This window comes from Drosophila elegans, unplaced genomic scaffold (assembly GCF_018152505.1).
Source record: "Drosophila elegans isolate 14027-0461.03 unplaced genomic scaffold, ASM1815250v1 contig_476, whole genome shotgun sequence".
NCBI lineage: Eukaryota > Metazoa > Arthropoda > Insecta > Diptera > Drosophilidae > Drosophila > Drosophila elegans.
Window position 1 is genome coordinate 18327691 of NW_024545863.1, and position 27786 is coordinate 18355476.

Consider the following 27786-nt stretch of genomic DNA (forward strand, 5'->3'; position numbering starts at 1 on the left):
CATATTGTAATATGTTTTCTGTTCGCTTGTTAAGTTTACGAACTATGCGCCCTGTTTGCTCTTCTTTATACTAGACTAAACATGAATTTCCGATTGTTTATTTGTTTGACAACGTTCATTCCATGCAAAAGGAGACGATAAACTGCGGAGCTTATCGATCGATTATGTCTCATTTTAAATCTCACCAATGTCAGCAATCGAACAGTTGGAATTATCTCAGTCTAACCAATTCAAAATGCTCATTTAAACACTTTAATTCACTAAGAATCCAATGCTAGACCAGAAAGCAGAAGTCAAAGAAGAGGCAGACGCGGAAGAAGAATGAAATAAATGCATTGATAACGTATGCATTGCAGTTAAAAAGATTCATATATATACATAAAAACGCAGCCTAAGTTAAAATACAATTTAGTGTTCTCAATTCGTTTAATTTAATATCTATCTAAAATGAGAAAAAAAAAACAAAAAGAAAACAACACTATTTTTATACGCTACATTTAAGCTAAGTATTGCTACTTTTAGTTCAACTATGCGTGCGTGCGTCCAAGACCAATTCTCACATATAGTCTGCCTGCCCCTTGGCCCCGCCCCCCTTTTCATCGGTCAACGACTTTTCCAGCCTCTTTATTGTTTTGTAAAGTTTCTTTTATCCATTGTCATGTTTTCCATAAAGAACTATAAACAAAACTGAACCATTTTTATAGGTTATCTAGTGTCTAGTGTTAACAAACAAAAAAATATATTAAAAAAAACCAATAATGAAAGTAAAAGTAAATAAATAAACGATGCGCGAAAAATGTTAAACGAAAAAACTCTGAAAAATGTACGGCAGCAAGTTCAAAATACTGAAATGTAAACGCATAAAATGATGAAATAAAAACTTAAACAACATAAATTGTGCTTCTTATGAGAATAATATTAATAATATTGTATTTTCAATAAACTAGTTATACAAAAATGAAGATTGCAGCGGGAAAGCATATATAGAAGATAACCTAAATTGTTTAGTAACTAAGAATTCAGAAAACTTGGCTTAAATCTTGAGTGAAAATCGTATACAATTTTTTCAAACTTTCGAAACAATAATTTTGGTTGCAAGTTACACACTTTCGATTACTACATTTGGTTTGCAACGCACATCTTTATTCATTAATCTTTGACATGCCTTTTTGTAAATAAAATCGCAACCACAAAAGAGAGAACTTAAAACGTAAAACATTATTCATTAAATGAAATAAAATAAAAAGCAGAAGATTAGAAATGCAAGCAGGAAAAAATTGCAATTGATTAGTTTTAAAAACAATAATTGAATTGCTATTCAAAACAAAGATCTAATAAAAGCAAACTTAAGGATAAAGTTTAGTTTTGCAAGCAAGAAAATTAAGAAAAATAATTCACACGTGTTTTAGTAGGGAAGAACTGGGGAAGAAATTATAATTTTTTTAAAAAGGTATTTTGCTTAAATAAAAAAGTTTCAATTTTATATTTTGGGTAAATCAAGTTTAAATTTTTTTTAATTCAAATTTATAATTTCTGTTTACAAATATTTGCGGTGTGTGTTTAAAGAGCTTATAAGCCATATCAAATTTTTGACTTATTTTATTTGGTGGTCTTTCTATTAATGATTCTAATGTTTAACGGCTCGAAGTCAAGGAATTTTTGGTAAACACCTAAAACAAAAGGCAACCTCCTTCAAGGCAAGTATAAAAACAACATTAAAACACATAAGATGATATTAAATTCTATATTATAATAACAATTATAAGACATACAAATTCTGGAAAACAAATTAGCTTCCACATATATGAAGTTGAAAAAAAAAATTGTTGTTCTATTTAAACTTCTAAAGCACACCTCGCATTTTTAAAATGCAGCAGTACCGTTATGGGCACTCTTGGCCATTTCAATGCCAGGCACGCATGCGCACTGCCAAAGAGAGATAGAGAGAGAGAGAGCAGTGCTCACTTAACATGACCAACAGGAACTCCGAAAGAAACCCAACCCGAAATAACGGCGGCTTAAAGTCTCAGATCGCGGTGAGCGGTTGAACAGTGCGGTTCGTTTTCGACTTCGGCTTCATGGCGAGAGATCTTTGGAAAAAGTAAAAAATATATAAAACGCCGGAACTGCGGCCTAAACCTGTTTTGGCCAAGTGATCACAACAACAATAGCAGCGAAAACGCATGCAAGTGACGAAACGACCTTAAGCTAAAGAAAAAATTAAAAATAAATTACTTGGCTCTCTTATAATAGTGTTTTACATATACATTTGGAAACCAAAGAAATTTTGTGACGCAGCGAGCCCAGGAAAAAACCCAAAGTGCAAAATGCTGCGAAGTGAATAGGAGTCAATCAAAAAATTCATTCAGATTATTTAAAAAAATTATACGTGGCTTAGGAAGTTGGGAGAAGAAGCGAACGAGTCCGCGCCAGCAAAAAAAAAGGAAAACAAAATGACTTCGGGCAACAAAGGCCGCAGCAATGTTCTTTGTCTGCGATTGCAGCGGCAATTATTGCTGGTTGTTGTAACGCTTTTCCTGCTTTTCCGCGCCGCCCGTAAGTTTATAAACTAACTAAATTGCAAACTGCACAATAACAAGAAAAAAGCAAAGCAAACTGCAAAAGAAAGAGAAATTTTGATTGGCGTTACGCTCGAGACGGGACAAGGCGAAAACAAATTCACTTTCGTGTAAAACTAGAGAAACTGGTCTAGTCTTGGCTCTGTCTCTCTCAGTTCCCGCTAGGGGGCGCCACCTGGCCCAGTGGCAGTAAATCAGAAGCCAAATTGTTTGGTTATTAGTCAGAGCGAAAAATCAAAATGAGTTTGTTGTCACGGTCTTTCGTTTGCGATTTGTTTTCTTTTTGCCGGGCAATGAGTTTTCTTAACCAATTCTTAATCAATTAGTGGCCGAGGGCGAAGAGGAAGATGGTCCGTATCGGGGAAAATATCTGGGAAAACTCAACTCCTACCATCATCAGGTGTCTGGCGATGTGTACGCCGTAAATGAGTATACCTTCCTAATCGTGGAATTCAACTACGACGGCAACGGGGCGGATACGTTCTTTTGGTCGGGCGCCAGCAATCGCCCTGGACCGCAGGGCTTTATTGTGCCCGATGAACATGGCAAGTGAGTTTCCTTGGTTACTAGAAAATATATATTTGTTTGTTTTTGAAATTTTAAACTTATTTAAAATATTTAAACAAACTGGTTGAAGGTATAAAGAATATTTTAATACAAAATTTCTACCGTAGAACCAATATCCTGGATCGCTATCACAACAAGGACTTCACACTAACACTGCCGGACCGAAAGAAGATAACAGAAATCAAATGGCTGGCGGTCTACGATCTGAGCAGTCAGAACAACTTTGGGGATGTTTATATTCCCGAGGAGTTTGAGCCACCAATGCCTCAGCTGGGCGGAACCTTCTCAAAGCGCAGCCACAATGTGAGCAGCAGTAGCATTGAGATCCTGGACTCGAAAACCATTCGCATCAAGGACTTTACCTACGATGGACGTGGCAAGCGCACTTTCTTCTGGGCGGGCGTGGGGGCACAGCCTTCGAGTCGTGGAAGCAAACTGCCGGATGAGCGGGGATAGTAAGTGTTTTTTTAAGATATACCAGTGAGTTGATAAATACTTTAATTTTACTTACCATTTTTTAGCCTGGATCCAATCAGGAAATATAACAAGGAGACGGTTGAATTGGAACTGCCAGGTGACAAGACAATCTTCGACATTGACTGGATCAGTATTTATGATGTAGCCGATAATGAGAACTACGGTCATGTGCTGATCAACGATGGACTCAATGTTCCACCCTCGCTGGTGAAAGTAACAAAATACGAGTTCTCGCTGCCAAATTGCCGGCAGCTGCACAAGGATTTGCAGGTGTCCTGGGAGGTGTTTGGGCCACAAATTACGTTCCAACTCTCCGGACAGGTGGCTGCCAACGATTACATGTCCTTCGGCATATCGGGATCCGATGTGTCCAGCCAGATGATTGGCTCCGATGTGGTGGTGGCCTATATCGACGCGATCAGGGGCTACACCGTGGATTACAATATCACTTCGCTGGCGCCCTGCGTTCAGGTTTTGGGCCAGAACAAAGGAGTGTGCCGTGACGATGTGGTCGGTGGATTGGACAGCTTTCAGTTGAACACGTACAGTCGCAAGGAGGGTATCAACACGATCAGTTTCAGACGGACCCTCAAGTCATGTGAGTAGAAAAGCTAGTTAAATTAAGTGTTTATTAATCATTTGAATTTTTTAGCCGACGATGGCGATAAGGAAATCTTTCTGGACCGCAGCAACTACGTGGTGTGGGCTTTTGGCCAGCTGGATTCAAACAACGAACCCGCCTTTCACACGTACTATCCCAAGAGTGACATAGTCATAGATTTTAACACTACGGAACCAGTGAACGATTGCTTTGACTTTACCAAACGTATGGAGACGTCCCCTCCTCAATTGTGGGAGCGAACCAGGATAACAGATGCGTAAGAATAAGATCTTTTTATAGTTTCATAGAAATATTATTATCAATAATTACTTACAGAACGGTACGCACTTTTAACGCGTATTTGGGACCCTCAGGAGGACTTCGTGGCTATCAGGGATTGACAGGTCATGTGTCCAGCGGCTTGTCTTGGTACATAAATGGCTATATGATCCCCGAACTTTACCTGAAGCGCGGTCTGACCTACACCTTCAAGGTGAGGGGTGGTAATAATCCGCACTCGCCGGAGCACTACCATCCGCTGGTTATTACCGATGATCCTCAGGGAGGCTACGATCGCTTATCGGATGCCAAACAGAGTGAGATTCGTGTATTGGCTGGAGTGGAGTTTACCAGAAGAGGCAGACCCAAGCCCACGGCTGCTGGGCCTTTGTGCCTCTCCAGATATCCTGCCAACTATGATCGCAGGCTGGACGATAACTTTCCCACTTTTAAGAAGTTCAATCGATCACTGATCACCGAATGTGTGGACGAGGCACCGGCTTTGTTGGAAATCACGCCGAATATCACCTGGCCCGATACCGTGTACTACAACTCCTTTACCCACGGGAATATGGGCTGGAAGATACACATCGTCGACAGCTACACCAATCTGAGAAGTGGGGCAAATGCCATAACCTGGTCTTTATGCGCCTTCCTGCTCCCTTGGCTGGTGCTCCAGTACTGACTGTTCTCTCACCCTTAGATTCTCTTATTTAGTGCCTTAGTCTTAATTAAGCAGTCACAATCTATGTATTTAATACGCGTGTGTAGAATGTATGCTCCTGTTGTGTATATTATTATTTAAATCGTATTTAAATACAGAACTGTGTTGTATATTAAAGTCACTAGTTGTGTTGCTAATTTAAACATTTGTAGGTAGTTATTTCCCATTCAAAATTAACCTAACCATTCTAAATTAACGATTAAAGTCGTTTAATGGTCTGCGATCCTTTTTCTACAAATGATAAAAGGCATAAAGTGTTGTTTTGAAACCAACATCCTACAGAAGACAAAACAACCGATGTAAGATCTTCCACAATTTATTGGAATATTTGCAGTTTTGGTTTTATAGAACCATGACAGCATATACAGATGTTTGATGGACCACAAGAGCATCTAAGACTTGGATCCTTCCTTCTTACGGGGCTTTGGCTTTCCGTTGACCCAAGGAGTGAACGTCACATGGCTTATGTCTCTCTTAGCAGCATCTGCACGTAGTTCCGCTCGGAGGGATTCGCGTACCACTCGGGCAGCAATGTTGGAATAATGGATGTAAGTAAGTCCTGCATCTCTCCAGATTTTCATGGCTCTCAGATTATTATCAATACTCCAGAAGTCTTTGATTTCAACTGTGAAAAAGTTTAATAGCATTAATTGTATAAACCGCAAGTCTTACGGATTGTAGTTTAAGCGATTTACTTTCTTTGGGATCGAATTCCAAAAATCTGCGATTAAGCGATGTGGGAACGAGGAGGTTCGCAGGCTAAGAGTTTGGTTTACTAAAACGCTGATGTCACGTTTTTATAAATTTTCTCCAATATTTTCAGCGCACATTCTCTTGAAGCACGATTGTAGAATGACAAAGCACGTTTCTATCGATATCTTTTAAGCCCAGGGACGCAAAACAAGGAGTAACAAATATAAATCGTGTTCGATTTTTGTAAAAATTACACATTTCTTTTATTTGTTCTGGTATTTATACGCAAGCGCAAAAAATAAATAAAAAGCGGAGCCGGATAGATTAAATCTGTTGCAGATCCTTAAAATAGTTTAATAAAACATACAAAACTTCAATCGGCTGACTTTAAAATGTTTGCAGGCCTTTTTTGGGGTCGAAAAACATTTTTTTTTTATTTTTAAACAGAGATTTACCGCAACAAGGTAATTTTTGTCGATAGTCTTATAAATTTGCTTTACTCTAACAGCAATAACGCGGTGTCATATCCGCATAAGGAGCGGCCACTTGCGTTTTATCTGCACTTGCGCATTCGGGCACACTAATTTGAATGTAAGCAATTGATTTTTCCTACTAGGCAAGTCAGAAAGTTAAAGAATATGGGGGCTCTTGATGCCAAAAAAATAGCCGAAGCTGAGGCTTTAATGGGGCAGGTCGATAGTGCCCCGGACGAGTATGCCAAAGCTGGTATATATTACAAGGCTGCAACTGCATATCGAATTGCCAAAAGATCGGATGAGAGCAAGGATTGTTTTTTGAAGGCCATCGACTGTTACGAGAACAATAAGTCGTGGTTCCACGCTGCCAAATCGTACGAGCAGATTATTTTGCTAGCCAAAGAAACAGGTACTCTATCGGAAGTGGAGGTGTATGCCAATAAGGCTTGCAGTCTCTACCAGCAACACGGTTCACCGGAAGCAGCTGCCGCAGCACTGGACAAAGCCGCCAAAATGACGGAATCCAAACATCCCGAATTGGCATTGCAGTTCTACAAGCGGGCTCTGGCCGTCGTTTTGAATGGGGACTCCACCCATCAAGCGTCTGAATTCGCATCGAAAGTCTCGAGAATATTGGTGAAACTTAAGAGATTCGAGGAAGCCAGCAAAGCTCTCAAAAAGGAAATAGGCCTTAATTTACAGACAAAATCGTACGGACAAGTTGGTCGGTTAGTCGTGGCCTTGGTGCTGGTGCAATTAGCATACGATGATTTCGTAGATGCCAAAAAGACATTCAAAAAATGGGGAAATCGTTGTGAGAAACAAGAAGTGACAACATTGGAAAAACTATTAAAAGCTGTTGATGATAAGGACCACGAACTAGCTGCCATGATGCTGGCATCCCCATTTATCAGACATATGGATGTGGAATACGCCCTTTTATCGAAGAACATTTCCATATCACAAGGTATTCAAAATGGTTCTCAACTGGAGAAGGAAGCCAGCGACAATGCTGGAAATTGAGCTTTATTAGTTTGTTATGGTCTAGTAGCTTAGTAGTCAATAGTGTTTATTGTTCCTCAAATACAAAAAAGCTTTATAAATGTACACTGTTAAATATATACAAAAATATAAAGTGTTGTTTAAAAAATGCATTAACATTATTCATTCTGTGCCTTAGAAGAATTTTTCTAACAAGTTTCTTACATCTTTAATAGGATTTTAAAAACAACTCTGAATACTTATAAATTTTCTAAAAAAAAATTTACATATCAATAAGCCTTAAACTAGACTAATAAATTTGATACAAAAGTTAAATTTTATATTGTAATCTCTTAAAAGTATGCAATGTTTTTGCTTTATCAGGCATTTATAAAATTTAAACAAATGCCTTTTCGCCTATTTACAAATAAATCTGAAAATTTATTGAAAAAACTCTTTAAAAATTGGTTTAAAATCAAAAGTGGTTTGCCATTTGTATAAGCCATACGGGTAAGTTAATGTCCCTAAACTGGTTATCAAAAAATCGTCGGCTATACAGCTACTAGCTTAACGGTTAGGCTTTAATTGTATTTTAAGTTAACAATCGACTTTTTTGCCTTTTATTATTATTGAAGACTGTTATTTGGGGACTACTTTTGCAGGTATCTGCCACAGATAAGATATAGTTGAGCTTGTGGGTAAAATTAGCTGTGTCATCAATAAACCGCCGGACACACGCTTCAATCGCAGTGAGTGCCATTTGGCAACGAAGAACGATGATTAAGTGTGTCCAGCAATAAGCGAAATCAAATTGCATGGTCCGCTGTTATTGTAGTTGATTAATTTAGAGTCCATCCAATATCAATTAGCTTTATCAGGCCGTCCAATTGGTCAGTTGACGCTGGCAGTTATCAGTGATTTCTGAATACTATTTGGCTATAAATACTTTATTCCGCTTTATGACCCCTCCAAGGAATCACACTGACCAAGGGCCATAAAAGTGTTTATTCCAGCTGGGGTATTGTGCTAAAATATGCAGAAGAATGGTTCACCATCTAATTTTGGATCTCGCCATAAACCGATATTGGTCAGTGTGAACTTTAAACGAAATTAGGCGATCACTTTTAAGTTGCGCATGTGCCCCGTTTACCCAGAAAGCCAACGAATATGCTTGTAAAATGTTTCATTTATTATCTGTGAACTTTGCACTTAACGAACTTTACACAAACTGACTAGCTGAAATCTTGTTCTGTCCTGCATTACAATTAATGAGTATAAATTGTCTGATCTGACGTTGCTCTCCTGTGTCGCCGATTGTTGGATTGTTAATAATATAATTGGTAAACAAATTTCGTTGTTTATAACGATTCTTTGGTACAAGTATGTCATTGGCTGCTCTCTCTTCGGGGTGTGTGTGTCCATATCGACTTTACATCTGCATCTATAGCAGGAACTTCTGGCCCGCCAGGATGAGCATCATGACCAGGGACACGGATGCAGTGACTCCTGCCGCCCCCGAACGATCCTCGGGCTGCTCGACCAGGACTACCGCTCGATTGTTCTCGCTCTGCAGCTCCCGGTAGTTGTTGTGCAGCCGCTTGCCCTCCTCGTACTCGATCTCCTTGAACTCGTTGACCTGATCCAGGGTCACCGGGAAGGTATTGGTGAGCACAATCCAGGTGACGGCCTCGGCACAGGTGGGCGTGGTCAGGGAGCCAGCGTAGGTGAAGTAGTTCGCCACACTGGGCACCAGGTCGTCCACCGCCAGGGAGTCTGCCACCAGGGCAGGCTTGTTCATGCTCCCATAGCTTTTCACAGCGTCCAAGCTCTTGATGATGCTGCCGATGGCCTCGTTGGGTGTGTTGGACACATGGTACAGCACTCCAATGACCACAATGCCATCCTTAAAGTTGGCCGCCATTGTCATGTTGGGGTAAATGGTGTTCCTATGCACAATGTGCACCTCCAGAGGATAGCGGATGTCGTTGATCGTGTGCTCCGACCACCAATGCATATGGATCTGCTCCACCACGTAGTCATGCAGCAGGGCACCTCCACTCAATGTCAATTCGTGATCGAAGCCAGATAGTTGAACTGTACCACAAATGTAATTACTTATTGGATTGTTTCACATTTATGGATTATTTCCAATCGAAAAAACTCACTTGAATGCCCATTGTTGACCATTCGTAGATTTTTCTGATGCTCATCGTAGTTCTCGAACTTCAGAGGACCAAACTCCCCCTTCAGAGCCCCTTTGACATGCAGATTGATGGGGCTTTGCTTCCTGCCATTATCGCAAAGACCGCCCCATTTTGGAAAGGCTGTGGGAAATGAAAAGATCATCCATCAAAGTCAAATACTAAATTTTTATCTCAAAACTATTCTTTTTCAAGTCGATTTTTGTTTAATTGATTTTCATTATTTTAAAATTCTGCACAAGTCGATTAAAGAATTTTTAATTAAAATCTCATAAATCAAACTTAGTATAATTGAACGCTTGTTTTCTCAATAAATAGTGTAATATTAAAGTCTAGTCTACTATTTGTTTAATTGATTTTCATTATTTTTTGCACAAGCAAAAATTGTATTTAAAATTAAATGCTCATAAATCAAACTTTAAATAATTGAACGCTGTTTTGTCAATAAATAACTCGAGGCAGAAGTTAAATTTTCGCAGAATTGCCCAAGTAGCAGTCCAAATTTATCATTATTCATGTTCAATTTGCATACACAACAATTTGGCCCAATTTAACTAAGCTCAAGTCCGGAGCATGTACAGTGTGCACAGATATGTAGATGTATCCGAGCACATTTGGATAGCTCGGTATGCAAAACACTTGACAATGAGCCAGAACCAGAGCCAGCCAGAGCAGAGTGACCCACTCGCCGTGGCGTTGATTAACTAATTTTAGCAAATAAACTCGATTGGCTTTACTTACGCTCATCCTGATTGCTATCCAAGTCCGGATAGCCCCATTCGTTGGCCCGGCTGAGGGCCACTGAGCAGCAGACTGAAAACGAAAGAACGGGTGACAGATAAGTATTAAGTATACGCCGTGTGGGACCGCAAAATGGGTAACGATTTAAATAAACTTCAACTTGACCGACTGCGCACAGAATGCATGAGGGCCACGGCCACCCAAAAACAAGACCATTAAAAACTGCACTTGACGATGGGCCATAAAAGCAATGGGATAAATACTGACAGAGGGTCAATCTACACATGTTTGGCAGCCTCAACCAAAATCACGGCACCTTGCACTTGGCTTGGCTCGGCTAAAAATACCTATGAAATTTATGACTTCAAGCACATATATTTGTATATAAGTACCAGCGTATTTGCAGGCATACATAAATGTTTCATTAACCTGCAAATTGTCCACATATTGTGGCTTTCTCCTCATCATCCAGCTGTGTTAAAAGCATTTTGACATCTGCACATCAAAATATCAACTAAATTTAATGCGTGCGGCTTTTTAGTTTTTACGATCAATTTTGGTATTTAAAAACCACTGACCCATCAACATAACTCGTCACTGGGGTGTTCTGTGATCAAATGATCGTGTTTATTAAGCCATATTCAACATTAATGGGTTAATAAAAAAGTCCGCAAACAAGTGTGATAATTTATGTTCTGTCTTTAATCTTTCGAGTATTTATGCTTGCCTCTTGGCATTTTTGCAAGTTGGTTTGCAAAAAGACAAATGACGAGCGCAGCTGTGAAAGTAGAGTACTAAATATACCCAAGTATAAATATATGATCGATATAATATACTTTTTGGCGGGCAACGTGCACATCAGCTGAGGTTTCCATAATATAGTCTTGGGTTGCTCTGTGACGCACTGATTCGGAGGGAAAGATTAATAATAATTTTTCATTTTTTAATGGTTTCTTATAATTTACCAGGCAAGCAGAGAGTACTTATCCGGGGATTCTATTTGAATTAATAGTGAAATTGTATTGAATTAGTGCCGTATCAAGAGTCATAAAAATATTCCTTTTGATTAGGAAACGATTAACGATAAACGATCACAAGACTTAATGGTTTAAACGTGAGTGGCTTGTGCATTACATCTGAATGGCCAATGAAATATCCGTCAGATGCCAATTGAAAAGGAATAATTTGATCTCGAACCCTTGCAATTTTGAAAACGTTTTCACCGGACATGCAACGAATGTCGGGCAACTATTTAAAGGGCAATTAAATTTGCACATGCAAAGCTTGGTCAATTAAATTTGAGTGTCTAAAGCTTTGATAGCTGATAATGGGAAATGTTCTGTAATTTACCGCCCCCGGGGTGTAAAAGTTAACAAAACTGTAATTGCAAACGGGCAATGCCAATGGGAGATGTGGGATAATCATGTGAAAAATCGCACAAAATAAACAGCTGCAATTGAAAGTGGAAAATGCACTCAACCCATGAAGTCGTCAAGTGAAAATATTTCAATATTCTCCTGCTCTTGAGAATCAAAATGTTCTGGCATTGAAGCGACTTGTCTCAACTGCTGTTTATTAAAATCATTTCGGCCGAGTCAGCAGAAAAGAATCGAAACGATTTCGCTGGCTAAGCAGCTGCGATAAAGACCCCGTCTGTCGTTTGGGTTTCTTCGTTTTTTTTTTTTTTTGTCAAATCACTGCGGTATCGAGATCCCCCAAATATATAGGGCACTCAGTGATTTTCCAGACCGAACTTTATTTACATTTTACTGAGCGCCATAATCAAAGATATCTCCCACCGATAAACGATTTCGGGAGTGCACGCGATTTAATGCCCCATTGTCTTAATATGGGGGGCGTGTAAAGCCTATGATAAGCTACAAAGTCCAATAAATACACCGCTGGTCATGTGAATGAAACCATTAAAATTAATTGAAGTAATCAGTTGTCTTAATAAATATGCAATAAATAATATTTCAAGATAAAGGCTAATTTAAAAGGGTGAAAGGACTATAAAATAAACAAAAAGACAATGAGTATTTTACTATTGAACAAACTTCCGTTTAAAAAGACCAAGATAAAGTTTATTATTTTAAAGAAATATAAAATAAATTTGATTTCTATATGTGAAAAACGTTTGGTGGTGCGAGCCCGCTCCATAGTTAATCTAATCTGCTGAACGGGAACATAATTTTCTCAGTTGGCATAGTCAGATAAATACCCAGCCTTTGGTTTATTATGAAATGCCTTAACATTGTGACGTTTGTCTGGGATATGGTTACCATAAACCTTTGATGAGAGTGCTTTAAAGTCTAGTTGCATTGAAAATCGATTGGAGAAGTAGGCTAAAAAACTTTCCATCATAAGCCAATCGACTAAATAGACTTTGGATTCGCAGTGCAATGCCGGAAGAGCCCGAATGGATGTTGATAAACGAGTGGAAAACAAGCCGAGAAGATAGTGGCAAAGCGGGCAAATAGATAGCAGAAGGTCTTTGTAAACAGAAGTCAACTCGCGGCAGATGACTCTATATATAAATAGGAAGTATTGGCTATCAGTAAAGTGAACCGTGGATTGCAATTTCACTTTCGCTCGACAAAGGCAGACCAAAACAAATACAAATAGATGTAGCGCAGTCAACGCTCTAGTGCATCAAGTGCTTTGGCGATGAATGCATGCTTTACAAAGAGGGTGTGTTTTATCCAATGATGCCTATAACAGCTATATCTGATAAAGATCAATCATTTGGAACTCCGCTCTATCAGAATCAGCGAGCTAGTTTAATACGTGTTAAACAAACTATCAACTACACTAAAACATTATAAAAATTGAAAACACAAAAACCATTAGGAATAAAATATGGAACCAAAAAAAATTGGCATGTGTCATGGTCTTTAAGTAAATTTCCTTTTACATAAATGAACAGGAAATTGCTAGCGCAAAAATAATGATTCAAAAACCCGAACATATTCAATTTCTAGTAAATAAAATAATCTGCATTAAGTTAAATTTGACTCACGTTAAGTTTTTTTTTTATTTTGAGTTGCTTGAATAAAAAACCCACCAACAACTGTTTTCTGAATGCTGCGTCATTAGGGAATTCAATATAAATTTGGTGAATTAATTAACAAGTTTAGCCACAGCTGGAGTGTAGAAAATTTAGTTTCCTATTCTTTGAAGAAAAAGTGTTAAGTGCTACATTGTTAACAAAAAGTCAACATTAAATCCAAAATTATTTATTACGACAGTCTAATCGGATGTTGATAATTGATTTCTAAGAGCAAAGCCTTTAACAAAAACACTATCTGTATATTGGCTGGTGTCTTATCTTGGACATAAATAATTCACATTTGCTAAAATACCTTGTCTGATTGCGGTTAAAACATTTTCCCCACTCGAAATTTGGTTAAACCTCCCGAAGCTTAAACACACAAAAGTTTTTTTTAGCGGATTAGTCTTACTATAACTTGTATACAATTTTAATCACCTGTTTTTATTTTAGCCATATTTCTCAGCCACAAATCGCAGCTAATCGGGGAGTAGCTAACTGACAAGTAAGCAAACCCGATAAGAAATAACGCCTTGCGATTGACGTTTATTGGGTCGATTAAGCTTAATCGAATCTCGCAGGGATCCATAAACCCAGTCGAGTTAATTGCCAATTAATCGTTTAATATGCATTTCCCCCGTACCCTTTTTGGAAACTCCCTTATCAGTTGGCATCTTATCGGTGATTTTTCTTAAGCACCATCTCGGGCTCATAAATTACTTTCGATTATCCCGATTAGGTCAGCAGTTTTCCCACCCATAAGTCGGCTGCCCAAAATGACCAAATACTTAGCTTCTGCTGACCTTATCACTCAGTCTGCCCGCAATGATGAGTCGTCTGTATCTGTATCTGTATTAGGCGAATTAAGTGGGTATTTTCCAAATGCCCCACAAAGTCAAACAAGGCGGCGATAGGTTGTCTCTTCTTCAGATATCTGTTCGGGCGCGTGATCCATGACCAAAGTTCTTTGAAGTGCTTTTGAAGTACTGATGTGACGGCGTGAGCTTAGATTTTAGATATGCCCCAAAAAAATGTGTTGGGGTTTCTTAATTAGCCATGGCGAAAATCCCCTAGTTTCAAGAAGAAAAACATCCCGCTAAAGCTACTCATCCTGAGGTTTCTTAATTGCAAATTTTATGGTCTTAAATAAAGAACAATAACAAGATTTTTTATGATTATCTATTAGCGAATCTTTCACAGGATGAAGCCAATTGACAAATTTCACCGCTCGTGCCCCGAATTTAAATTCAAAACCCAGATCTGCATTTATCTGGATAAGTACTCAAGCCTATCCGTACACTTCCGATGGCAGTCATCACATCCCCGGGTCTGAGAACCTGTCCATTGTAAATCATAAGCGCAAAAGGCCGAATTGTAATTTACAATCCCATACGTATTATCATTACTACATTGTCTATGCCATCTTATCCACTAAAACGATCCGAATAATTGCAAAATAAATAGCAAACAATTACAATGTGGAATCCGCAACCAAGACGTGCCTTCTCAGTACTATCGGCAGTATACATATGGGGATATTGGATAAGCACAATTGCGATAAGTACAAGAATCCAATTATTGGCTTCTCCAATTTGAGTCAGTTTTTGGAGTGGGAATCTCTCACTCGAGTAATTAAATAACTTTGATTGGCTTTCAATGAGTCACAGGTGATATGCAATATTTGATTTTAATAATTTACCTATCATGAAGAGGGTGATAAAATGCATTGTACGGTTCTTATTTTTTTACTTTCGTCAAAAATATTATTTGAAAACACTTGTGTTTCGGTTATATCACTTGGAGAGGCCACTGTAAACTTTATTTTCTATTTTATTTTTTAGAGGCTGCCAGGCAGGACACAGAACCTTTGCGGTCTCGAATCGAACTCCATCGGTTTTGGAGCAGCACGCGTCTTTTATAACGGAACCTCGGGCGGGCCAAGAACGGAACCCGCGGCGGTCAGGCACAGAATGATTACTGAAAAGCGGTACGAGCATCGGGCAATGTGCACACGCACACAGCCGCAAAAACACACCCACAAACGAACGGCACTGCACTCACACAATTGAAGCCAGCAACACTGAATTATGGGAACGTTATAGTCAGGTTTATGTGCTCTTTATTTATCTTTTCGTGGGTTTTCGGTTTTCTGCTTTCAGGTTTCCCGCTCGAAAGAAATTGTCAACCGAAAATTGACAGATAGGGAGGACCAACCAAAAAAAAAGACAACAAAATTAAACCGCCTACGAGCCGAAGGTGAAAATTGCAATTGCCGAGCTGCGCTTAGAAGCTGATTAATTGATAAGCAGGCAGAGAAATGCTAAACGAACGGTAATTGCCAGCTGAGCGAGAGCGGGAGAGCAAGCCCTGGCACACGACTCTCACACCCACACTCGCGAAATCACACACTGAGAGAAATTTCAGGGATAGAAATGTGATAGATCATATTACTAAATGTCAATGTCTTAGTTCTTTTCTAAATAACATTTTTTTTCGTATTTATTTATTATTTGAAAGTTTAATACAATATCACATTTTGCGCAAAATCGCAAACAATTTTATTCATTCCTAAAGTGAGCTTCTTTCTCTAAAATGTATTTAGAAATTGTTCAGTGCAGGTTGTAGAGAGGACGTCGCAGGAAGTGACGTATTTGTCAAGATCGAGATTGTCACTTTTTGGCAAATAAATTTCAGTTGATCCGAGCCACGGCCTGACGCTCGGTTAAAATTAGAATTAAAATTAATTTAGTGCCCCCGAAGTGACCAATTGTTGCACCCACATGCAATTCTCGGATCGGAGAGACAAATGCTAATTGAGCGGGACAAATTCTGTGGTGCGAGCGAGAAGGCGAGCAGAGGCTGTCGTCGCGGATGTTTTTGGCCTTTTGTTGCCCATGTCGACGTCATTAAAGTGCAGTTAATGTGCCAAAAGGCGGAACAAAAGTCAATGTCAAACGGCAGCTGCTCTCATTTTCCGAGAGAGTGGGAAATGGGTCAAGTAAGGGTGGTAAAATATAAAAAGACGGGCGGGATGGCTGCGATTTTGGCCTAGAGAAAATCAGAATGCATTTCCGCAACAAATTGCCGCTTGACAGTTATTACCGTCAACACAAGCAGTAAATTTTTACTATCGAATTGAGAATCTAGATACCCTGTAGCTGAGAAGTTAACGGCTTTTTAATGGCATTACCTACTCCTTTTTGGCTGGAAGATGGGAAAAGCGTGTGTGCAGGGAAACGAAGGATTTAATTTAATGGTTCCCATTTGGGGACTGGCCATGAAATTTTTGCAATTTATTGCCACATTTTTACTGCTACAATAACAAAATGACAGCACTTTTTATAGAGTTGTAATTTTTGATTTAATACAAATACCTTAACTTAAGTAATTTTGTGGCGGCTTAAATTAAAAATACTAAAGAATATGTATGTACTTTGAGTAAGTAAATATAGTGTGTTTAGCACTAAGTGAAAAATATGAGTAATAAATAATAGAAATACTGAAGTTCGTCTGCATTTTGTACCCTCTGCCAGATTTCCGCTATCCGATTTTTTGAAAATTGATGAAAATGGGTTTATAAATAGAATGCACTGCACTTTTACCAGTTTATCGGCCACTCACCATCAGGAGCATTTCATGAATGGCAGAAAACAAATTCAACAAGCGTGTTGACAAAAGGCGCTAGCAACGTCACGCGATTGCGGGCAATCAAAGGGTCAAAGAAAGAGCAAATAAAACACCGCATGTGACAAATTGCGCGCACTGGTGACCCCAATAGTCGTTGCAATTACAAGCACAATTACATTAACGGCAATCGTTGTGGCCAGCGATTCATAAAATTAAAATCGAATCAAATCAATTGAAAAGCGCCAAGCATGTGATTCAATCTGCTGATGGGCAAGCAATTCAATTATTGGTTAGAAGCCAGCAAACAAAATGAGCAGTCAATCGGGAACAGCCATAAAATTTCATCAATTTCAATTTATAGTTTAAATTCACTTATCAGTCATTCAAATATTTAAAAAGTAACCGCCTGCGCGCCTTAAATGCAGCTCTGTCCATTGTGACCCAGCCATGTTTCAACACTCTGGCAACGGCGAACGGGCTGTCACCTGGCAACGTTGCCACTCCGCTGCCTCTTCTGTCAAACATTATTTCGTGCGTATTTCTAAGCAAATGATTTATAAAGAAATTTGTTTTCCATTTTTGTAAGTCCAACGCATTGGGTCACATCGCCCAAAAGACCAAACCCACCTAAAGTGGCCAGCAACGCGCGCCGATTGCATCCGGGTGGCAACTCCAGCAGAACGTTGCCGAGCTGCGAAACTGTGCAAAAGCAAAACGAAGAGAACGCAGCGCAGCCGAAAAAAACTGAAGCAGCACTGCACGCGATATATTTTGTATTTTCAAAGGTTAAAGCCGCATTCAAAGGCATCCGCCGAGCGCAATCGAAGTGCAAAAGTGCCGGCCAGCCGTAAGTTTTGTTATCTTTGCAGCAAATTGTGTATTACAGTCGCAAAAAGCGCTGGGAAAATTTAGCAAGAACCGAAAAAAAACGAAAAACGAAAAAATTTTGCACATCGTCGGCGGCGACGACGTCGACAGCGGCAGCGACGCTGCTTCTCTGCCTGCAGCGGCGGCGACGCAGCAGCAAAAGGGAGCAGCTGAAAGAGGAAAAGCGATAAAATACAAGCTACGCAACGCTGATGGATTTTCTCTGAAAAAAGAACGGCTAAAACGGAAGTAAATGTGGAAATTATGTGTAAATTCGATATGTAAATTCGGCATGTGCCGTTTCGTAGTGTGCGTGAAATTCTTATTGGAAAAGCGTGCTCATCGGTGTGAACGAACGAGAGCGAAACATTTCGGCGGCGAGAGAGAGGGAGCGCGAGAGAGCGCGCACACGCTTGATTAAGGTGGTATGTGTGTGCGGCGGCGGACACTCACACACACACGCAAAAGAAGAGACAAAGAAGAAGAGGAAGCACTACGCTGCTGCGCTGCCGGCAAAGTCGCTGCCGGCTTCGACGTCGCTGCCAGCGCCGCAGTTGGCTGCCAGGAATTTTCTGGCCCCAAAATAACTTCAAAATTTTGTTTTTTGATTGCCAGTGCGTCAAAAATATATTTCCCTCCCCAAAAAAAAAAAATTCATCCAGAAAACAAATCCATTCCATTTCTGTTATTGCTTTTTAGACAACATTTAGCAGCCGCAAAGCAAAAGACTGATTTGATTACAAGGAATTAAGAGCAGGAACGCGAGGATTCTGCCCCTGCACACTGAATTGTGGGTATTGTCTCATGGAAATTAAGAACATTTAATATCTGTAAATCCCCGCAGGAACCCTAGATAACACGGCAAACTGCAGTCGACGGGGAAAAGTCGAGAGTTGAAGGCTGGGCAGCAGCAGCATCAGCAGGAGGGACGGACGGCGAAGAACCACCAAAACAAAGCGGAAAAACCAGGAGGCACCACGTCCAGCAACATGGAAGATCTTCTCGTGGAAGTTCGGCTCGACAATGGCGCCTACTACAAGGTGAGTTAGTGCTAATTAAGCGGAAGACGAAAAGGTTTTTCTTCAAGATAACAGGAGGGTAAAAAAAGTGACAGGGAGTTGGGGCAGCAGCTGCCTCAGTTTCTAATTTCGTGGATTTCAGCTTTATTTCTATAAATAAACAGCAACATTTTGAGTGGAGTCTCGACATCATCGCCACCACCATTGCCGCCACTACACCAACACCAACACGCAGACACCAACGCACTCACGCACACTGCGTTGTGGGGGTGCCGACGTCGAAGTCGACGCAGACTGCGCTGCTTACTGCACTGCCGCCTGACGTCGGACATTCATATTTGTTGTTTTGATGATTTCCCCTTTTTCTAAACGTTGCGATTTATAAAGATAAGGCGATTTAACCATCGTAATTCGCGGTTTAGTGATTTTCCTGATCAGATTACAGCCTTACCGGGACTTTGAGCGCACTTTTAGGTTCATAAACCAAGTCTGGTAACACTTTAAAAACACATCTTTTCCGCTTTAGTATTTATCCATCTATAAACAATAGGTATTTCGTATTTTTTAATCACATTTTTTTAAAAATCATGACTTTAATTACTATGAGTAATTACTTGTAAATATTATTTTAATATACAGCATAATTGTAGATTGATATAGTACAAAACGTTTTATCTTCCGAGTTTTTATTATTACAATTATTTATTAATGAATCGTGTGTTTTAATATTACATGGAGAGTTGAACTTTATCTTTTTCAATACAAAAGATTTCTGAATCTTAACCCCCTTTCAGGTGTGATAAAAATAGGCTGTTATTAACATGCAATGACACCTACCTTGATTCCAAAACTATTTCCTATTTATTAATTTATTTTCATAGACTTGCATTTGTCTTACTATTCGCATTGTTAATGTTTTTTTTTTAAGAAAGTGAACTCAGTTTCATTCTATTATTATCCTATTGCGTTCTGTAAACCTGCTGGAAAACTGATGAATTTGTAAAGAATACTACGCATAGCGCTTGCCTTCGATTACGTTGTTCGTAAACAAGCTAAGTGCAGTGCATATAAACACACTCGATAGAGAGACTTCCCTGATGATGATGATTCAGCACTCGACTGTTTGCATTTCGGATAAGGTTCTACTCGCTTATCGGAGATGTAGGGTTCACATTGTTGGTCGGCCGTTTCGGGGTGGGGCAATCATAGAAATATTATTTATATATGCGAAAATGGGGAATATAGTAGGCAATAGCCTACACACACACATTAAACACATTTCCTTCTCTCTCTCTTTCTACTTCTATGCCTATCCAATGCTGGCCCTGTCAATGCTCTTGTATTTCATCCGCTTGCTGCCCTGCCGCCAACAAACAACTACAACTGCCACAACTGAAAACTAAAAACTGCAAATGCGACAACAACCACAGGGCCAGGTGACAGCTGTCGGCGATGATGGCATCTTTGTGGATGTGGACGGGTAAGTTTATTCAAACAAACAAATCTGCGAACAGGGCAAACAACAACCAAACAACAACCAAACCAAATCAACGCAAACCAAACACATCGGCTACAACGCACCACAACTTTTAGAACGCATTTTCTAACTAATTTGCACCGATTAATACAATCAGAGCGGGCGGTGGCGGCGGCCACAACCACCGACGGGACTTCTTGGCATCCAAATTAGAAATTAGAGATGCTGGGCACGCATCATTTATAATCGTCCCTCCGCCATCCACTTCCCCATCTGCGGACGGACTCTCTAATTTGGCGCAATTTGTTAAACGCCAGTGCCACTGCAGCAGCACAAATAGTACTTCGTTGGCAAAAAAAAAAAACAGGAAAAAAACTAAAACTGCTGACTGACGGACTGACCAACGCAGTCCAAGACTGTCCGCCCCACTGACTTGGGAGGTTCCCAATGGAGGAGTAGGGGATGGCTTCCATCTCTGCCAAAAGCTGTCAAGTGCGAGCGACAAATGCCACTAAGCAGCGGCGCTGACACGGCGGCCAGCGTCAAAGGCGCGACTATTTTTAACCGCGGAAAGAAACCATTTATATTTATTTATTCATTTCCCATTCGGTTATGAAGCTCTGACCAAACAGCTTGTAACCAGAATTCCCATAAGTGTAGGCTTAATTATTAAACATGCTGGTTTTGTTTTAAAATTTAGTTCACTTGGCATAACCTGACTCAACTTTACTTTGCTTTAATTAAATATTTTAAATGTACCTCATAAATATGCCTACAAAATTATTACTTTTATTATCATAAAGTAGTTTGAGTTTTAACCTGTAATTATCTTGAATGTACCCTTTATGTGAATTCCATTTTCAATTATTTATATAGAGTCTTGTGACATCAAATTTTTTTTATGGAATTTTGATTTATTGTTATTGCCCAGAACTTTGGTGTCTTGAAGTTAAAATGTCATCGTCTATTTTTAAACGTTAGAATGTCACACTGAAAGACATAAAGCACCATAAATCTTCTTTGTTATATAAACAAACTATACAGAACTTTATAATTTTTTTCGAACAGTATTAGGTTCTCTCGATAAAAAAAGAAAGAGTATTAAATTGTCGTTTATCCGTTTTTAATTGCTGCCGTTTATGCCAGCTCTTCTTAGGTTTTGGTTTTCGTTTTGTGTGTCTGCTGCATTTCTTGTGACATTTTTGGAACGAAAGTTTTTTCGGTTTTTAATTTAGTTTTGTTGTCTTCCATCTCTCGCACACCGAGATCCACTTGAGCTGAGCAGCTGGATCTAAATTTAGTTGCTCCACTATCCTGTCCGACTGTGTGGCATTTCCGATCTGCGTTTCGTGGCGGGATTCGGGATGGGTTTGGCAATAGGATTGGCCCTAGGTCTGCCGTGGCACCCGCACAATGGTTGTTCTTGTTGTTGTGGTTGTTGTTGTTGTTGTTGTTGTTGCTGTGCCTTGGCCCTCTGCCAGCGGAACAGCTGCAGCGGTAGCGGCAGCCACTGCAAACACCTGTCCGCGGACAGTATACCATGCATAATATAACAAGTGCACCTTAATTAATTGAATCTGCTTTCTTCGCTTTCTTCGCACACGCATTGTTGCAGCGTGCCCGAGGTGATGAAATATCCATTTGTGAACGTCCGCCTGCCGCCCGAGGAAACCGTGGAGGTGGCCGCCCCAATCTTCGAGGAGGGCATGGAGGTGGAGGTGTTCACGCGCACGAACGAGCGCGAAACCTGCGGCTGGTGGGTGGCCATCATCAAAATGCTCAAAGCGGACATCTGTGCGGTCGCGTACATTGGTTTTGAGACGCCCTACACCGAAATCTGCGAACTGGGCCGTCTGCGCGCCAAAAACTCGAATCCGCCAATTACAGCCAAGTCCTTCTATCAGTTCACGCTGCCCGTTCCCGAGGAGTTGCGCGAAGAGTGAGTGCCCTTCTGCATATAAAATACTATCTAATAATCTATAATTAATCTAATAATCACGTACTTGCCACAATTTAGAGCCCAGAAGGATGGCATACACAAGGAGTTTCAGCGCACAATCGATGCCGGCGTCTGCAACTACAGTCGCGATCTGGACGCCCTGATCGTCATCTCCAAGTGGGAGCACACTCAGAAGCGCGCCAGCATGCTCAAGGATATGCATTTTCGTAATCTCTCACAGAAGGTATGCCACTTAGACATGCTTACTTTAAGGAAATTATCTCAAATATAAAATGTTTTTACAGGTTATGCTGTTGAAAAGGACTGAAGAAGCTGCTCGTCAGCTTGAAACGACTAAACTGATGAGCCGTGGGTACGTTGCATTCAGATATTAATGAGAAATGTTTTACAAAAAAAGGTTTACAAATATTCTTTGTAAATCCTGCACTAGATCATGTTGTTCAATTTGTGATCATCTTGTAATCTACAATTGTTTTTCTGCAGAAACTACGTTGAGGAGTTCCGTGTGCGTGACGATCTCATGGGCCTGGCCATCGGTTCGCATGGCTCGAATATACAAGCGGCACGCACGCTGGTCGGCGTCACCAACATCGAGCTGGAGGAGAAGTCCTGCACATTCAAGATCAGCGGCGAGACCGAGGAGTCGGTGCAGCGGGCACGCGCCATGCTCGAGTACGCCGAGGAGTTCTTCCAGGTGCCCAGGGAGCTGGTGGGCAAGGTGATCGGCAAGAACGGACGCATCATCCAGGAGATTGTGGACAAGAGTGGCGTGTTTCGAATCAAGGTGAGTGCTGTGAGTATTGTGCTCTAATCGCGGGCCAGTCCTAATCTGTTCCGGGCAGATCGCTGGCGACGACGAGCAGGATCAAAACATCCCACGCGAGCTGGCGCACGTACCCTTTGTGTTCATTGGCACCGTGGAGAGCATTGCGAATGCCAAAGTGCTCTTGGAGTATCATCTGTCGCATCTGAAGGTGAGATAAAGCTTATGATTATCTGTTCTTTTGGTTTTCATTTTCACTAAATTGCTTAGTATTATTACCTTTGTGGTCCAACATAATTTATTTAATGGTCTTCTTATTGGATCTTAGTCAATTAATCATTTATAAATCTTTACATCAACTTTTTCTTTTCAAAATAATGTTACATTTAATGGAGAATAAGATATATTAACTTTTCAAGAAATCTATTTTACTACTCTACTATTTTAATACTCTTTCAAAGTTAAATTTTATGAATAAAGGGCCATTTACCTTTCAAAAGCGGCTTCTCTATGTGGCTTTACTAATCCCTGCGTTTGCTTTAACCCCTTTAGGAAGTGGAGCAGCTGCGCCAGGAGAAACTGGAGATTGATCAGCAGCTTCGCGCCATCCAGGAATCCTCCATGGGCTCCACACAGAGCTTCCCCGTGACGCGGCGTTCTGAGCGCGGCTACAGCAGCGACATCGAGTCCGTGCGCTCAATGCGCGGCGGTGGCGGCGGTCAGCGTGGACGCGGACGCGGACGTGGCGGCGGCGGTCCTGGTGGCGGTAACGGTCTGAACCAGCGTTACCATAATAATCGCCGCGACGAGGACGATTACAATTCGCGAGGGGATCATCAGCGCGACCAGCAGCGTGGCTACAACGATCGCGGCAGCGGCGACAACAGTGGCAATTACCGTGGCGGTGGTGCCGGTGGCGCCGGTGGGCCCGGCAACAACAGGCGCGGTGGCGTCAACCGCCGACCGCCACGCAACGAGCAGCAGAACGGCAGGGACTATCAGCACCACAACCACACCGCCGAGGAGGTGCGGGAGACCCGTGAAGTGAGCAGCGTGGAAAGAGGTGAGTTGCGTGAATCATGCTGCCAATTAACCAATTAGTTGAATCAATTTATTTCGCGCGCTCAAACAAGATACAAAGTGAATACTCGATCCATCCCCTCTCCCTTCAATGGACATCGTGTGGGGTCAAGAAAACGAGAATCTGTACAGCAAGTTTATTAGCTATTAAAGAGTACTATATTAAGATAAGGACTGTTCCCCATTTTCATCTATGTTTAGGCTTCTAATTTAAATAAATCAAATGACATCATATTAGTTTTTTGTGTAACTGATCATAATAAACTTATTAAGAGATTGAAGTATTCTACACACATTTTTTAATTATTATTTTATGTTAATATGTGCTTGAAATGCACCTATTCTGCCTATTGTTGTTGACCAATGGGTGTTTTTAAGCAAAATTTAGGTCCCGGTTTGTGTAACTTAGAACATCATCGTCTGGATCAAAAAAAAATAAATACAAATTTGTATAGTACCCAAAGAGCTGTAACATTGTTTTTAGTTTGAACAAATATTTCCTTATTCCATTTATTTATTAGTAAAATCATTGGTTGGTTGGTACACTAAAATATTACCTATTAAAATCAGCATTAGAAAACTTTGTTTTCTAAAATTTTCAAAACTTTTTGTGGTCTAGATGCTAGCAATATCAACATTTTTGAGTCCAAGTAAAAATTGTATATTTTATTAACTCCAAATCTTGATAGTTTTTAATTGGTTTTGTGACAGGCGAAAGTTTCTGTAGCGGAACTTAATCCGTATTGGTATATTTCTATTGCCGTTTGTATTATTAAACCGCGACTTTTATGCTCATTATCCTCCTTTTCACAGCGGACAGTAACTCATCGTACGAGGGCAGCTCGAGGAGGCGTAGAAGGCAGAAGAACAACAATGGGCCTAGTAACAGTGAGTAGAATGCAATTGCTGTGGGTCAACATGCCACCAACTTAACTGAAAACGTATCGTGGCGATTTTGCAGTAAACGGAGCGGTGGCCAACAACAACAACAAACCCCAGTCGGCGCAGCAGCTACAACAGCAACAACCGCAGCCGCCGGCGCCTGTGAACAAGGCGGCACTGAATGCCGGAGATGCCAGCAAACAGAACAGCGGCAACGCGAACGCCGCTGGCGGTGCGAGCAAGCCGAAGGATGCCTCACGCAACGGCGACAAGCAGCAGGCGGGCACACAACAACAACAACAGCAGCAGCCGCAACAGCAGCAACCATCGCAGGTACAGCAGCAACACCAGGCGCCACAGCAGCAGCAGCAACAGCAGCCGAAACCGCGACGCAACAACAAGAATCGCAGCAACAACCACACGGACCAGCCAGCCGGCCAGCAGCAGCTGATGGAGAATGTCAAAAAAGAGGGCCTGGTCAATGGCACGTCCTAAGGCAATTGGGCAAAGCGGTAGCAGCAGCAGCAGCAGCGGCAGCGGCAGCAGCAGCAACTAACAGATGGGAAGAACAACATGAACATGAACACAAATTGCACATTGTTCAACGAAGTAACAATGTTGTGAGCGCAGCGGGGGCAGTTTAAATATTCATGTTGGTGTCATTGAATATAACCGCCACATAACACAACAAACAACAACAACAACACATCCAAGCAACAGCAGACACTAGAACAACAACAACATCAGCCAGAACATCAGTCACTAACAAATTGTTTGAGAAACTATATGAGTAACTAAAAAAAAAAAAGGAAACGAAAAATTAAAATACATGAAATATGTAACAAATGTAAAAGCATATACTAACACACACAGATACACTCACACACACACAGTTCGAATTATACACAAAAAGAAAAAAAAAAACACAGAAATAAAAGAAAATTCATGCCTAGGCTTATAATTTGAATTGAAACTAAAAAAAAGCTTCAATAACAATCAAAATGAATTATATTTATGTATAAAACAAATTCAAAGGCAATTATAAACAAGCAAAACGAACGAATCGAAAGGGAAACCATGAATATGTAAACTAAAACTTTAACTCTAATCCGGGCAATTAGCGTAGTTTTTCGAAAGGAAAATCTAAAGAAAATCTGGCAGAACGGGCGCTTCTAAAGCGCCCTTTGTGTCGACGACTTGAAAAGTTTCTAGTTATATGCATATTATAATAAAACGATAACAATATAATTGCATTTTTTGTTTTGGTTAAATTAATTTTAATTGAGTCTGTCATTTGTTTTTTTTTTTTTTTGTGTATAATTCGTGCATGCAACAACTTAATCGCCAAGCAGGTTTTTCGATTTTACCATCATTTTTGTATTATTATTGTTTAGTTTACCATTGTAAATGCCATGGCGCACTTAGAAGTTGCCTATAAAATTTAACAAAGTGAACGAACGCGGCTCCAGACAAAAGCCAAGACAAACAAATCGACTTGCAAGTGAATGTTGGCAATGGACATGTTCGTCTTGGGCTTTTGCAGCGTTTTATTGTTTATTTTGTTCGTTACAACATGGAAATCCTCTCTTATTTGTATAATGTTGTATTTATTTTCTATTATTAACACATCCCCACCCCCACACTCAGCCGCATACACCATCAAAAAACACAAATGTCAACTCTCACATACACGCTCGCTCATACAAACAATGAAAGGGAAACGCATTGAACTTGATTTTGTTATAAATATATAATTTACTTCGCCAAACCTACAAAGCGTATACTAACTTAGTCCTCTATTAAATACTCTTAAATTATTTAACGCAAGTAACGTGCAGCGTCGAGAGCATTAAACACAATCATCGAGAATCGTGAAACATTTGAATGAAACCATTATAGAGAAGCCCCTAAAATAATTACAATTAGTTCAAGCAAGCCGATCACATCAACTAAGGAATATAAATACGATGTAAATCCACCACAAACCATTTAAGAACAAACATCAAGAAGCAAAACAGAGCAATTCTTCTATCTTATTTGGGAGAACAGTGTCAATAATATGTAAGAAAAGCAAACAACACATTTTAACATACATTGAAGAAGGAGATAACGATAATGGTACCGATAAAGATAAATTTAAATAATGTTGTGTAATTCAAATTAAATAAAAACAAAAATCCAGCAAAAACAAAACTGCATAAAAACATAAACGTAATAATATAAATATAATGAGAAAAATGTGCGATTTAAATTTATTATTTATATAAAGATGAACTTATAAAGAATAGAAATATAGCAAGTAAATTTTATTAATTTAAAATTTATATATATAAAACAAACAAACCATCAAACAAAAGACGTTTGAATTTCTTGTAGTTATTTTTACCAAAACTAAAGTAGTCATATTTTATTCGGCCTCAGGAAGTTTTGGGTGGGTTTGGAGCAGTAAGCTGAGATATTTATTCAAATTCGCTACAACTACGATTTTATTCTTCCTTTCTTAACTTATAAGCTTAATCTTGTATTTTTTTTAGAATCCAATTTTTTTAGATAAGGAATTGGTAGAGTTTCTTAAGAGTTAATGATTCCCCAGTGGATGACGGCATGAAGAAGTAGTATGGAAATCGCTTCTTGATATTTTGTCCAGAAAATGTCCTTCCATCCTGATTATGGGCAAGTCAGTTTGCCTTAGCCCATATAGCATTATCGTTGCTTTAGCTTGTCGCGGCGGCAGTGAAGATAG

General features: G+C 40.0%; 5 protein-coding genes across 7 annotated transcripts; 3 read left to right on the forward strand and 2 right to left on the reverse strand.

Moving 5' to 3' along the window:
- The first annotated feature begins 2016 nt into the window (after positions 1-2016).
- LOC108135136 (protein Skeletor, isoforms B/C) lies at positions 2017-5348 on the forward strand. Its single transcript, XM_017255744.2, has 6 exons — positions 2017-2556; positions 2906-3128; positions 3254-3601; positions 3668-4221; positions 4276-4501; positions 4561-5348. Exons 1-6 carry the CDS (start codon positions 2454-2456, stop codon positions 5186-5188), a joined length of 2082 nt encoding a protein of 693 aa, XP_017111233.1. The 5' UTR covers positions 2017-2453; the 3' UTR covers positions 5189-5348.
- A 179-nt stretch (positions 5349-5527) lies between these two features.
- On the reverse strand, positions 5528-6093 carry LOC108135139 (protein stunted). Its single transcript, XM_017255748.2, has 2 exons — positions 5923-6093; positions 5528-5852 (listed from the first exon to the last, which is right to left on the reverse strand). Exon 2 carries the CDS (start codon positions 5806-5808, stop codon positions 5620-5622), a length of 189 nt encoding a protein of 62 aa, XP_017111237.1. The 5' UTR covers positions 5809-5852; positions 5923-6093; the 3' UTR covers positions 5528-5619.
- Positions 6094-6519: 426 nt separating this feature from the next.
- On the forward strand, positions 6520-7725 carry LOC108135138 (gamma-soluble NSF attachment protein). Its single transcript, XM_017255747.2, has one exon. It carries the CDS (start codon positions 6559-6561, stop codon positions 7417-7419), a length of 861 nt encoding a protein of 286 aa, XP_017111236.1. The 5' UTR covers positions 6520-6558; the 3' UTR covers positions 7420-7725.
- An 818-nt stretch (positions 7726-8543) lies between these two features.
- LOC108135137 (carbonic anhydrase 2) lies at positions 8544-15340 on the reverse strand. Its single transcript, XM_017255746.2, has 4 exons — positions 15068-15340; positions 10320-10391; positions 9543-9701; positions 8544-9471 (listed from the first exon to the last, which is right to left on the reverse strand). Exons 1-4 carry the CDS (start codon positions 15093-15095, stop codon positions 8819-8821), a joined length of 912 nt encoding a protein of 303 aa, XP_017111235.1. The 5' UTR covers positions 15096-15340; the 3' UTR covers positions 8544-8818.
- A 2208-nt stretch (positions 15341-17548) lies between these two features.
- On the forward strand, positions 17549-26811 carry LOC108135109 (synaptic functional regulator FMR1). 3 transcript variants are annotated; one of them, XM_017255696.2, is made up of 12 exons: positions 17552-17842; positions 18562-18652; positions 18707-18902; positions 20312-20361; positions 21974-22297; positions 22376-22541; positions 22603-22670; positions 22802-23111; positions 23161-23292; positions 23634-24144; positions 24975-25049; positions 25123-26811. In XM_017255696.2, the coding sequence occupies exons 3-12, from the start codon at positions 18852-18854 to the stop codon at positions 25536-25538; spliced, it is 2103 nt and encodes a 700-aa protein (XP_017111185.1). In that variant the 5' UTR covers positions 17552-17842; positions 18562-18652; positions 18707-18851; the 3' UTR covers positions 25539-26811. The 3 variants fall into 3 exon arrangements, with proteins under 3 accessions (XP_017111187.1, XP_017111185.1, XP_017111186.1); XM_017255697.2 differs by having other exon boundaries at positions 17555-17842; positions 22802-23102; XM_017255698.2 differs by lacking the exons at positions 24975-25049; positions 25123-26811 and adding an exon at positions 24215-24442 and having other exon boundaries at positions 17549-17842.
- The last annotated feature ends 975 nt before the right edge of the window (positions 26812-27786 follow it).